We start from the raw sequence: 13094 nt of genomic DNA on the forward strand, positions 1-13094 counted from the left end.
ATGGATTCCAGTTACGAGAAAGTAGATTGCAACTCTAAGATTCTATGATGCTATGTTGTTAATACTTAAATCGATGCATCACTTTTTCCATCAACACTTCCAATGCTTCTTCTAATAGACTTCCAAAGCAATAACAAAACATCACAGAAGCTGCAGAGTTGAGCTTTTCGGAGGTGGTACTCCCAGAAACACACTGCAATCTCTTTGTGTTTCTTCCCCAACCACGACGACAACGTTCTTCTCCTCATCCACCTGGTCGGTGCTGATTTCCCAAGTCCCAGCCTGACGCTCTAACCACTACACCCCACTGCCTTCCTGGAATCCTTCTGCTCTGGGGCAGCTCTATAAATTAAGTAGGTAAATAAATACGGGGAAACCAAAATGTCCCTTAGAGAAGGCTCTGATTATTTCCCTCGAAGCTTGAATTTGTTTTATTCTGCACTCTTTCATTGGATGTAAACCACTTCGATATTCTTTCTTTAAAATATAAAGGAGTGTGGGATTGAAATGAACAGAAATGACAATAAATTCCGCTGGGGGAGTGAAAAAAAGATTCGTAGACCTTCCATTGTGGTGACCCGCAAACCAGGTTTAAGACAATTAGCTGGATGATAATAATAATAATAATAATAATAATAATAATAATAGTAGTAGTAGTAGTAGTAGTAATAATAATAATAATAATTTATTTATACCCCGCCCATCTGGCTGAGTTTCCCCAGCCACTCTGGGCGGCTCCCAATTGAGTGTGAAAAACAATACAGCATTAAATATTAAAACCTTCCCAAAACAGGGCTGCCTTCAGATGTCTTTTAAAGATAAGAGAGCTGCTTATTTCCTTGACATCTGCTGGGAGGGCATTCCACAAGGAGGGCGCCACCACCGAGAAGGCCCTCTGCCTGGTTCCCTGTAACTTGGCTTCTCGCAGGGAGAGAACTGCCAGAAGGCCCTCAGAGCTGGACCTGTGTCTGAGCAGAACGATGGGGGTGGAGACGCTCCTTCAGGTCTACTGGGCCTTTGAGGCCGTTTAGGGCTTTCAAGGTCAGCACCAACACTTTGAATTGTGCTTGGAAATGTACTGGGAGCCAGTGTAGGTCTTTCAAGACCGGTGTTATGTGGTCTCGGCAGTTGCTCCCAGTCACCAGTCTAGCTGACACATTCTGGATTAGGTGCAGTTTCCAGGTCACCTTCAAAGGTAGCCCCACGTAGAGCGCATTGCAGTAGTCCAAGCGGGAGATAACCAGAGCATGCACCACTCTGGTGAGACAGTCTGCGGGCAGGGAAGGTCTCATCCTGCGTACCAGATAGAGCTGGGAGACAGTTGCCCTGGACACAGAACTGACCTGCGCCTCCATGTACAGCGTTGAGTCCAGAATGACTCCCAGGCTGCACACCTGGTCCTTCAGGGGCACAGTTACCCCATTCAGGACCAGGGAGTCCCCCACACCTGCCTGCCTCCCATACTTCTGTCTTGTCAGGATTCAACCTCAATCTGTTAGCCACCATCCATCCTCCAACCCCCTCCAGACACTCACACAGGACTGGTTTTGATTTGAAAGAGAGGTAGAGCTGGGTATCACCCGCATACTGGATTACCATTGGGATCCCTTTCCAAATCTACAATTCTAAGAACTCTGCTGGGCGTCGGGAGAAGAGTGGTCGAGGGCGACGGGAGAAAAGTTACGAGGCGACACAAAGGACTGCAGAACAACTACATACATTTATTCTTTGGTTTGCTGTGGAGGAACAGAAGGTGTGGTCAAGGAAACAAGGCACTCGCCTCTCTTGCAGCTGCCCCTCCCCGGAGGAACCGCTGCCTCTACAATCCCGTTCACCTGTCCGGCTAAACACCAGCTCCGAAGACGCCAGCCATGGCCAAGTCGATTGATGAGATGCGAGCAAAGTTGTACAGCCGTTTCCTTTGGCCAACAGTCAATTGTCCCGCCGCTCGCCTCGACCTCTCCGAAGTTTTAACAGCTCGGCGGTGGCTGGATTTCATCGCGTGCAACCCCCCGACATCGTGCAAATCGCCTCCCGCTCCTCCGCAGCCTCCGTCCTCGTGAGCCGCCGCTGTCAACTCAAAACTCGAAAGGCTTCGACTTTTACCCTCTTCGTTTTCTTTTGGCGCAGTGGGGGGGCCGGTGAGGAGGGTCTAAAAGACCCCCATCTGTTTCCTCTCTCTATTCCCCCTCCCGTGCCCCAAACCCACCGCAAGACACCAGAGGTGTAAACATTTAAATATATATATATATATAAAACACAAAGAACGTTAAGTGATATTATGCAAGCGTTGGGTTTTCTCGGCGTACGGGGAGGTGCTGCTGCAAACCCGACGTTAGAGGGGGACAACAACAACCCCCCATTCCTTTTTTATTTTTTTAAAAAAGGATAGATAGGGGCGTTCCCGGGTTTAGTGGTTAAGGCAATGTGGCGTGGGTGACCAGTGTGCAGATCTGTGAAGTGGTTTGATATCTCGGTCGGAGACCAGAGGCGGCTTTGGCAGAAGCCCAGAAGAGATTAAATGGGGACGAGGGCCCCCCAGAAGAAAAAAATGTACAAGGGATTGGGAAGGAGCTGAACGATCCAATATCCACGCTCTCTTGCGCTTTCTCTCATGGCACAACAACAAAGCCTGCTTTCTTAAAGTCGATTTCTCCACATTATACCTTCCATCTTTCTTTCTTTTTCTTTCTTTCTTTCTTTCTTTCTTTCTTTCTTTCTTTCTTTCTTTCTTTCTTTTTCTTTCTCTCTCACACTCACACACACACACACACACAAACTCAGGCTCTGTCCCACTCATTCAGTCAGAGCACACTGCGCCACTGCGCAATGGGTATTTCGAGGCGCCCACAACGATATTTTAATTTTTCCAAATGGGCCCTCGGGTCCAAGGAACGCTGGGGACTCCTGCCCTAAACCAACGAAGGCTAGTTTCAAAACCAAACGCCGAAAACAACCAGAAATGGAGCAGAATTCGGGACTGCGGCCCTCGCTCACGTTGTACATCATGCGTCTCAGAAATGGGACACAAACTTGCGCAGCAGCAGCAGCTGTGGAACTCCCTCCCACAGGGACGGCCGCCAACCCAGACAACTCTAAAAGAGGATTTTACACCTTCACGGAGGAGGCGAAGGCTATCTGGTCACAACGGCTATGCCTCCGCGGTCGGAGGCAGCCATGCGCCCGAATACCAGTTGCTAGAATCCACAGGCGGAGAAAGGGCTTGGGTTCGAATCCTGATGGTGGTTCCCCATAATGGGCATCCGGTTGGCCGCTGTGAGAATGGATTGCTGACTCAGAAGGCTCTTAACCTTTTATTGAATGTTGACAACCTGGCTACAGCTCATCATTCCGATGCCTGGAATCTCCCACGCCCAAAATCGCCTCTTTTCCCATTATTGAAAAAGGCCGGCTAATGTTTTTTCGCGCATCCAAGCGTCGTTGCTGGTTTCTGTGTTTCCAGAAAGGAACATCTCATTTTTCTCCCTGTCCCTGCGCTCTCCTCCCTATTGTCTCAGCCGGGAGTTTGAAACCTGACCCCGCAAGCCTCTGTAAGCAACCTTAATTAAATCCAGCTCTCTGCCGTTGCAGAAATGAGACGCCGGCCTGATGGAAGAGGCCCGAGAGGCTCCAAGTCTCGCTCTCCACATTTTAAGGCTCGGTGCGCGGAAAATGGCAGAAAACCTTGTGCGCAGAAACAGCCGTAGCAATATCCGCCTCTTCGCGTTCAAGGATGGACTACTCCCTCGAAGGCCCAATCACTTTTGGCACCTCAAAACGCAGGGATAAAAACCACAGCCTGCCAGAAGGCTTTGGTCCCAATCCAGACCCTGGCAAATAAAACGTCGATTCAGCCCCACACACACGGCCTTCGCAAGACACCCAAACCTTTCACCAGAAATCATAAGCACCTAAACACCTCCTGCTGGGTCAGGCCAAAGGTCTGTCTAACCAGAATCCTGGTCTCACCACGGCCAACCAGATGCCCACCATGAGAAGCCCCAAAGCAGGATCAGACCACAAAGGCCGCCCTCGCGCGGCTTCAGAAACAGGTATGTAGAAGCATTGCTGTGTGAATTTGCCTAATATTTTTTAAAGCCATCTAGGTTAGCGGCCATCGCCGCTTCCTGTGGCAATGAGTTCCGCAGGTTAACGCCGCGTGAAGGAGGACTTGGGGTTGGGCTGGATGACCCTCGGGTGTCCCTTTAAACCATACAAGTCTATGAACATCGGTGTGGGGTTGGGAGCCTCGGACAGAAAGCCGCCCAAATCTTCCTCAAGCTGTTACGGAAACAAGTCACTACAGAGCAGGAACCTAGGACATTTTAAATTTTTTCTCGCTTTTCCTTCTGTGTGGGTTCGAACAATGTGAGGGGCCACGTGCCTAACTCAGTGACGCTATTCCGTCGCTCTTCCTTACACAAACACACAAACACACACACACAACCCGCTCCCCCGCTGTCATGTCAGAACTGGGAAAAGGGTCCATCGAGAAAAAAGGAAATCCCGGCTTTGAGATGGTTCTAGCTTGTGATCACCGAACTCCTCTGTCCAACTTCCCCCGTCTTTTCAAAGAACATGAAATCCTGCAGAGAGAGGAGAGGAAAAACCAACGGTAAAGTAACGTAATTTATTTATTCATCTACAAATTCATTTTAATATTTTAATGTTTCAACATTTTAATGTTGTATTTTAATTTTGTTTTTAAGTTGTAATCATTCAACTTGTTTTTATTATTGCTTGTAAGCCGCCCTGAGCCCGGCCTTGGCTGGGGAGGGCGGGGTATAAATAAAAATAATAATAATAATAATAATAATAATAATAATAATTATTATTATTATTATTATTATTATTACAATGGTGCGATTTATTGTCGGTGGGTTTTATGTTCTGCGGACAGGCACACCCCAACCCAGGTATCCGGATAGATCAGCTCCCTGCCAGATGTTTCAGACCACCGTATTTTTCGCTCCATAAGACGCACCTGACCATAAGACGCACCTAGTTTTAAGAGGGGGAATGCAAGGAAAAAAATATTCTTTAAAGGGAGCGCTGAGCAGAGCCTGTATGCATCCCAGGCTCTGCTCAGCGCTGCCTTTCACAAGCCGTGTGGAGCGTGTGTGCGGCTCTTGGGGGCTTTTCCCCGAGGAGGGAGAAGGGCAGCCCGTCTTTAAAGGGAGCGCGACTCTCGGGGGCTTTTCCGGGAGGTGGGGGAAGGGACAGAGGGGCTATCCCAGAAGCTAGAACAGCAAGAGGGAGCGCTGCGCAGCGATCCCTCTTGCTGTTCTGGCTTCTGGGATAGCCGTGTAGCCTGCATTCGCACACACATTTCCCCTTACTTTTTAGGAGGGGAAAAAGTGCGTCTTATAGAGCGAAAAATACGGTACATTGGCACCCCCAGATGCTATGGCCGAGTTGTGATCCAAAACAGCTGGAAGAAGTGGCTGGGAAAGCCCAGCCAGATGGGCGGGGTATAAATAATAAATTATTATTATTATTATTATTATTATTATTATTATTATGCAGCTGATTGGTGAAGAGAGCAAGCGCCACGATAGTAAGACGACAGGATGCGCTTCTGAGAGAAGTTTGTACTGGATCACACCTGTTCCTGTTCTATATGCTGCTGTTTAAATTTTATTCTTCTTATTGATATATTATTGATGTCTTTTTTTAATTTACTTTTTATGGTTTTATTGTATGGTTTCATGTTTTTATTGCAGCAAACCACTTTGATTTTATACATACAGTGGTACCTTGGGTTACATAGGCTTCAGGTTACAGACTCCGCTAACCCAGAAAAAGTGCTTCAGGTTAAGAACTTTGCTTCAGGATGAGAACAGAAATCGTGCTCCAGCGGTGTGGCGGCAGTGGGAGGCCCCATTAGCTAAAGTGGTGCTTCAGGTTAAGAACAGTTTCAGGTTAAGAACAGACCTCCGGAACGAATTAAGTACTTAACCTGAAGTACCACTGTACACACAAACACACACAGAGTTGTAGCTTGGTTATCAAATGCCTTGGTACTGGTACGTTTTGGCTCCCGAATGATCGAAACCCAGAAGTGAGTGCTCTGGTTTTCAACCTTTTTTTGGAAGCCGAACGTCCAATGGGGCTTCCATGGCTTCCGATTGGCTGCAGGAGTTCCCTGCAGCCAATCAGAAGCCGCGCTTTGGTTTCCGAACGTTTTGGAAGTCAAATGGACTTCTGGAGCGGATTCCGTTCGACTTCCGAGGTACCACTGTACAGTGGTACCTCGGTTTTCAAACGCAATCCGTTCCGGAAGATCGTTCGACTTCCGAAACATTTGAAAACCGAGGCGCAAAGGGTGGTCTGCAAATTCAACAGAGAAAACTGAAAAAACCTCAGCGGAAGCCGTTTGACGTCCAAGGCGCGTTCGAAAACAGAACCATTTGCTTTCGGGTTTTTGGTGTTCGAAAACCGAAGCATTCAACTTCCGAGGTGTTCGAAAACCGAGGTACCATTGTATATATATAATGATATAGTGGTCTACTCATAATAATATCAACAACAGCAACAAGGCAGGATAGAAGCGATATAAATTAAATGCAAAAACCAGAATAATTTCCGAGGGAAGGTTTTGGAGGGGGTATTTTGGGGGAAAGTTTTGTTGGGAGCTTTTGCTGTTGTTTCTGATATTAACTGATATTACTGATATTTACCTCTGTATCTTTGTTTTTATGTGGAAATAGTTCAGCTGTGTTATATCATTTTTAATGTGCTTTTTTATAACTAAAGGTAAAGGGACCCCTGACCATTAGGTCCAGTCGTGGCCGACTCTGGGCGCTCATCTCGCTTTATTAGCCGAGGGAGCCGGCATACAGCTTCCGGGTCATGTGGCCAGCAGGACTAAGAAGCCGCTTCTGGCGAACCAGAGCAGCGCACGGAAATGCCGTTTACTTTCCCGCCGGAGCGGTACCTATTGATCTACTTGCACTTTGACATGCTTTCGGACTGCTAGGTTGGCAGGAGCAGGGACTGAGCAATGGGAGCTCACCCCGTCGCGGGGATTAGAACAGCCGACCTTCTAATCGACAAATCCTACGCTCTGTGGCTTAACCCACAGCGCCACCCACTTCCCTTGCAAATAGCTTTAGATACCTCTTAAAAAGGTAAAGGTAAAGGACCCCTGACAGTTAAGTCCAGTCGCAGACGATGCTAGAGTTGTGGCGCTCATCTCGCTTTACTGGCCGAGGGAGCCGGTGTTTGTCCACAGTTTTTCCGGGTCATGTGGCCAGCATGACGAAGCCGATTCTGGCGAACCAGAGCAGCGCACGGAAACACTGTTTACCTTCCTGCCGGAGTGGTACCTATTTATCTACTTGCACTTGGACGTGCTTTCGAACTGCTAGGTTGGCAGGAGCAGGGACCGAGCAACGGGAGCTCACCCCGTCATTGCGGGGATTTGAACCGCCGACCTTCTGATCGGCAAGCCCTAGGCTCTGTGGTTTAACCCACAGCGCCACCCGCATCCCTTTTTAAATGACGACTTTGTTATATTTGTAATTATGTAAGCCACCTTTTCGTGTTGTAAGCCACCTTGAGCATTCTTTTAACTGCGGAAAGTCGGCGTGCAGATAAAATGATGATGATGATGAACTCACAATGAGGAAGCACGCTCCCAAAAGCACCGCCTTGATCTTGACGTCGAGGTCCATGGGAAACTGGATCCCAAAGTTGTCTGTGTCGGTGAAGACCTCCTTGAGGAGTCCGCTCCACTGCTTGCTGATCCGCCCGACACCTCGCGATTCGTCGCGTGTCTTCACCTGCAGGAAGGTACAGAGAGGTGCGGTCAGCAACGCAAGCCGTGACATCAGAGGTTCACTGCCCCAACACAGGAAATGACCTCATAAGCCACCCCACCGTCCATTCGAAGGAAGTGACCTCACACACCAGCTTCGGAAGCCACTTCCTGTTCCACCCAGGACAGGAGCCGCCGACTCCAGCTTTGCTTTGGATCAGGGTGGATAAAAATCAATGATTTTTTTAAAAAATAAATTTTGAAAAATCCAATTTTTTATTTAAATTTTTTTTTAAATAAAATGCTTTTGGAGGAAAAATCTTTATACAGATAGATTTCTGTTTAAATTACATTATAGTCCAAAGGCTATTCATCAGGAAATAAGGATTTGTTTTAAGGTTTTCATGTGTGCTAAAACTCAGTCTAAGTTTATGTGTCTGTGTGTTTGTGTGTATATAAAATTTAACTATATCAGTTAACAAACATGGATACATATGCTATAATGTTATTGCTTTAGTTAAATAAATTGTTTAAATTGTTATCAAGGAATTGATTATTTTTCTCCTTCCAACAAAGTACAGCACAAAAGTTGTCCACATATAAAGTTAACTCATTAAACCTCGCAATTATTTCATAATTATCTGTCTATGTACAGTGGTACCTCGGGTTAAGAACTTAATTCGTTCCAGAGGTCCATTCTTAACATGAAACAGTTCTTAATCTGAAGCACCACTTTAGTTAATGGGGCCTCCTGCTTCTGCCGCGCTGCCGGAACGCGATTTCTGTTCTCATCCTGAAGCAAAGTTCTTAACCCGAGGTACTATTTCTGGGTTAGCAGAGTCTGTAAGCTGAAGTGTATGTAACCTGAAGCGTATGTAACCCGAGGTACCACTGTAAATCTAAATCAAATAAGTGTTGGAAATGTGAAGAGAAAGACGGTTCCTTTTATCATATGTGGTGTTCCTGCAGTAAGATTAAGGCTTACTGGGAAATGATATACAACAAAATGAATTTTTTTTTTTCAAAATAATGTTTGGAAAGAAAACAACCAGAAGCTTTTCTTTTGGGAATTATAGGGACAGAAATACCTACACACACGCACACACACACACACCGAGATTTACATTGTTGGCAAAGGGCACTTTGCACATGCTCAGAAGCCATGCGTCCTCTGGAGAAGACAGACGTGGTGGGGCGAGCAAGATTTGATCCATACATTAGAATAGTGCATAGCTGTCAACGTTTCTCTTTTTTTAAGGGAAATTCCCTTATTCTGAATAGGATTCCTCACAAGAAAAGGGAAAAGTTGACCGCTATGGAATAGTGAGCATCCTTATGAACGATTGCCCAAAATTTAAGTACAGCTCGAAATCCCATTTGTTCTTGAGTAGACCGTGAGGTGTGATGTACAGTGGTACATTGGGTTACATACACTTCAGGTTACAGACTCCGCTAACCCAGAAATAGTGCTTCAGGTTAAGAACTTTGCTTCAGGATGAGAACAGAAATCGGGCTTTGGTGGCGCGGCGGCAGCAGGGGGCCCCATTAGCTAAAGTGGTGCTTCAGGTTAAGAACAGTTTCAGGTTAAGAACGGACCTCTGGAACGAATTAAGTACTTAACCTGAGATACCACTGTATATATTTTGGCCAGTTTGTGTGAAGCTTCGCCAATCTTCAGCCTCTGTGCTAACCGTCATGGCTGCACCAAAGGCAACCAATATGGCGGCCCTGCGGGACGTCACTCGCTGTCATGGCTGCCACCTCACAGCTGATTTAGCGGTTGGGTACCATATCGAAGTGCCCTTCGCCAACAATGTAAATCTCAGGATGTGTGTGTGTGTGTAGAAATTTCCTAATCTGCCGCCTGCTCCCGTGAGCACCTCAAAGTTGACGTCCCCGCCACAGCTGCAGGCGAAGCAAGGCCCCAGAACGCGAAGAACCGTCTCCTTCTCGACGTTCTGGATCGAGAACTTGGGGTTGAAGGGGTGCCACGTCTGAACCACGTACCCGATGGTGGTGCCCGGTGGGCACTGAACTTCCAGCTGTGAGGAGAAGAGAACAGTTTTGCGTGTTAAATTGCTGTTCTAGGGGTTGTTTTTAAAAGTCTGGAACGGATCAATCCGTTTTGCATTTCAGTCATACCTCGGGTTGAATACGCTTCGAGTTGAGCGCGTTAGAGTTGCGCTCCGCGGCAACCTGGAAGTAACAGACCGCGTTACTTCCGGGTTTCGCCGCTTGCACATGTGCAGATGCTCAAAATGGCGTCACGCGCATGCGCAGAAGCGGCGAAACGTGACTCGCGCACGTGCAGACGCGCCGCCGCTAGTTACGTTTGCTTCTAGATGCAAACAGGGCTCCGGAACGGATCCCGTTCGCATCCCGAGGTACCACTGTACTTTCTATGGATAACTGAGTGCCTTGGTTTTGGAACGCTTTGGTTTCGGAACAGACAGACTCCCGGAACAGATTACTGTATTTTTCGCTCCATAAGACAAACTTTTTCCCTCCTAAATGTAAGGGGAAAGGTGTGTGCGTCTTATGGAGCGAATGCAGGGGGGAGGCAGGCGAGAAAAGCCCCCAAGAGCCGCACACATGCTCCGCGCGGCTCTTGCGGACTTTTCCCCGAGGAGGGAGAAGGCACTGACGAGGCAGGCAGTCCCTTCTCCCTCCTCGTAGAAAAGCCCGCAGGAGCCGCGCATCCTTTAAAGAGTGTGCAGTTCTTGGGGGCTTTTCCCCAGGCTGCCCTACTCCCTCCTGGGGAAAAGCCTGCAAGCGCCGCACACACGCTCCACGCGGCTCGTGAAAGGGAGCGCTGAGCAGAGCCTGGGATGCATACAGGCTCTGCTCAGCGCTCCCTTTAAAAAATATATTTTTCTTGCATTCCCCCTCTAAAAACTAGGTGCGTCTTATGGTCAGGTGCGTCTTATGGGGCGAAGAATATGGTGCGTTTGAGAACCAAGGTACCACTCTACTTTCCTTTTCCCCAAACCAAAAAGCCCCAAACATTGCAAACTCGTAAGCGAGTCCCTCCCTCCTTTTGATCATTTTGCCCTTTTTGGAACCCTTCCCAACTCTTTTAACAACATCCTCTTAATTCTAAATTATATTCTGGAAACTTGGAAGATCTCGAGGGGCCAAAGAAAGCGGTTGTATCGCGCTATATTAGAAGCAAAACAAAACTTGTTTTGATGGATTGGAAGAGTCGCAAAAAGATTCCACTGAGCATATGGGTGGATAACATGGACAGATCAGCTACGTACAAAAGAATTCCTTGTCGGCGCAAAATGAGAATGGAGAAATACGAAGAAATTTGGAACGAATATCTAAGTGACAAGGCGGATAACAGTGGAAAATAGAGGAGGGAGAGAGTGGTGATATTCAGGCATAGGGATATTAAAGGTAAAGGGACCCCTGACCATTAGGTCCAGTCGTGGCCGACTCTGGGATTGCGGCGCTCATCTCGCTTTATTAGCCGAGGGAGCCGGCGTACAGCTTCCGGATCATGTGGCCAGCAGGACTAAGCCGCTTCTGGCGAACCAGAGCAGCGCACGGAAACGCCGTTTACCTTCCCACCGGAGTGGTACCTATTTATCTACTTGCACTGGTGTGCTTTCGAACTGCTAGGTTGGCAGGAGCAGGAACCGAGCAACGGGAGCTCACCCCGTCGCGGGGATTCGAACCGCCGACCTTCTGATCGGCAAGTCCTAGGCTCTGTGGTTTAACCCACAGCGCCATCTGTGTCCCATAGGGAAATTACTGTATCTTTAAAAAAATTAAACAAAAACAATACAGTGGATGCTCGGCTTGTGAACATGATCCGTGCAGGATGCACATTCGCAACCCGCAGTGGCACATCTGCGCACACGCGGGTTGTGATTCGGCGCTTCTGCGCATGCAACTGACTGTTGAAACCCAGAAGTAACCCCTTCCGGTACTTCTGGGTTTCGGTGGTCCGTAACCCGAAGAAACACAACCTGAAGTGTCTGTAACCCAAGGTATGACTGTATCCTCTTTGAGGCTTGGCGACCAGATCCGCACACGGCATGGACCGGCCAGGCGCACTCCTCACCTCCTGAAGGCAACAAGGGAACCAGCAACTGACGCATTTCAGGGGGCGCACCATGCGCAGGACCTCCCGTCCCGCCGGGTCGTCCAGCCGCATGGAAAAGCGCCGCAGGGATCCGCAACAGTTTCGCGTGCAGCAGTCGTTCTGCTCCTGGGCGTGGAAGATGTGCTGGCCAAGGCTGTTGCGCACTTCGTACTTGTTGTTGCCTTCAAAGCCTATGAACGCTGGGGAGGGAAAGAGGGGGGGGGAAAGGGCGTCACTTACGGTGATGCGACAGGCTGGCGGACTCATGCGCCACCATCGACGGCCTTCCACGGCAACCTCTTTTCTTTTTTATTTATACAGTGGTGCCTCGCAAGACGAAATTAATTCGTTCCGCGAGTTTTTTCGTAGAGCGAGTTTTTCCGTCTTGCGAAGCACCACGGCCGGGAGGGGTGGGGAGAAGCAGGGCAGCTGCCGCAGCAGGTCCTTGGACTCACCCGCGCCTTGTGGACACCGCGCGACGCGGCTGCTGGAGGGCGGCGGGGCTCAGGAGCGAGACTCCGGCTGCAACGCTGGCTGCTGGCGGCAACGGCTCCTGAGGGGAGCGCGCGAGGGCAGTGGGCAGCGGCACGAGGGAGCCGGAAGGTCGGCCGTCAGCGGGAAGGTCGGAGGGAGCCGGAGGAGCGGGGAAGCGAGCGTGCGTGCGTGCAGTGACCGTCGCCATGACAGGAGAGGCAGGGCTGTTTCGTCTAGCGAAGCAAGCCCTTTGGAAAATCCGTCTTGCAAAGCACCTCAGAAAACGAAAAACCCTTTCGTCTAGCGGGTTTTTCGTCTTCCGAGGCATTCGTCTTGCGGGGTACCACTGTATATGCTTTTCAGATCTATACCTTTCACTGATTTTACAATCATTTCGACACTTTTAAAACTTGACTTCCTTCCCCCTCTTTCTGCGGTTCCAAAGTGGTTTCCAAATAAGATAAAACAAGAAGACGGTCAATTAATGGAAATAATTTGAGACTTTTGGAAAGCTCAAACAGCAACAGACCAAGATTAAAATTCACAACAGCATTTCTAAGCAACTGGTGTTGTTTAACCAAGAACATTTTTCGCAGGTGCCGAAAAGAGCACAGCGAAGGCGCCTTTCTGATATCAAGTGGCAGGGAGTTCCAAGGCTCACTAACGAGCTTCGTGGCCAAGTGGGGACATCTGAATTAAAACATCTGAATTAAACCGCCTAAGCACCCAAATCCCAAACCAGAGGGCAGGCCCTCTGTGCATAAGCTTTAA

The 13094-nt window shown here is 48.6% G+C and overlaps 1 protein-coding gene and 1 long non-coding RNA gene across 4 annotated transcripts in view; both read right to left on the minus strand.

The window, feature by feature from the left end:
* Positions 1 to 13094, minus strand: part of LOC310663273 — a 297785-nt gene that overhangs the window by 14621 nt on the left and 270070 nt on the right. The window lies entirely within an intron of this gene.
* The window catches only part of PLSCR3 (phospholipid scramblase 3), a 33431-nt gene continuing 22038 nt past the window's right edge, over positions 1702 to 13094 (minus strand). For all 3 annotated transcript variants that reach the window (XM_083410707.1, XM_083410708.1, XM_083410706.1), the window contains 5 exons: positions 11829 to 12049; positions 9640 to 9801; positions 7623 to 7784; positions 2757 to 4586; positions 1702 to 2687 (listed from right to left, as the gene is read on the minus strand). In XM_083410707.1, coding sequence (XP_083266833.1) covers positions 4524 to 4586; positions 7623 to 7784; positions 9640 to 9801; positions 11829 to 12049 — 608 coding nt within the window. In that variant the 3' untranslated portion in view covers positions 1702 to 2687; positions 2757 to 4523. The remainder of the gene's footprint in view (positions 2688 to 2756; positions 4587 to 7622; positions 7785 to 9639; positions 9802 to 11828; positions 12050 to 13094) is intronic.

The sequence above is a fragment of the Podarcis tiliguerta genome (assembly GCF_965153285.1).
Source record: "Podarcis tiliguerta genome assembly, chromosome: 13".
NCBI lineage: Eukaryota > Metazoa > Chordata > Lepidosauria > Squamata > Lacertidae > Podarcis > Podarcis tiliguerta.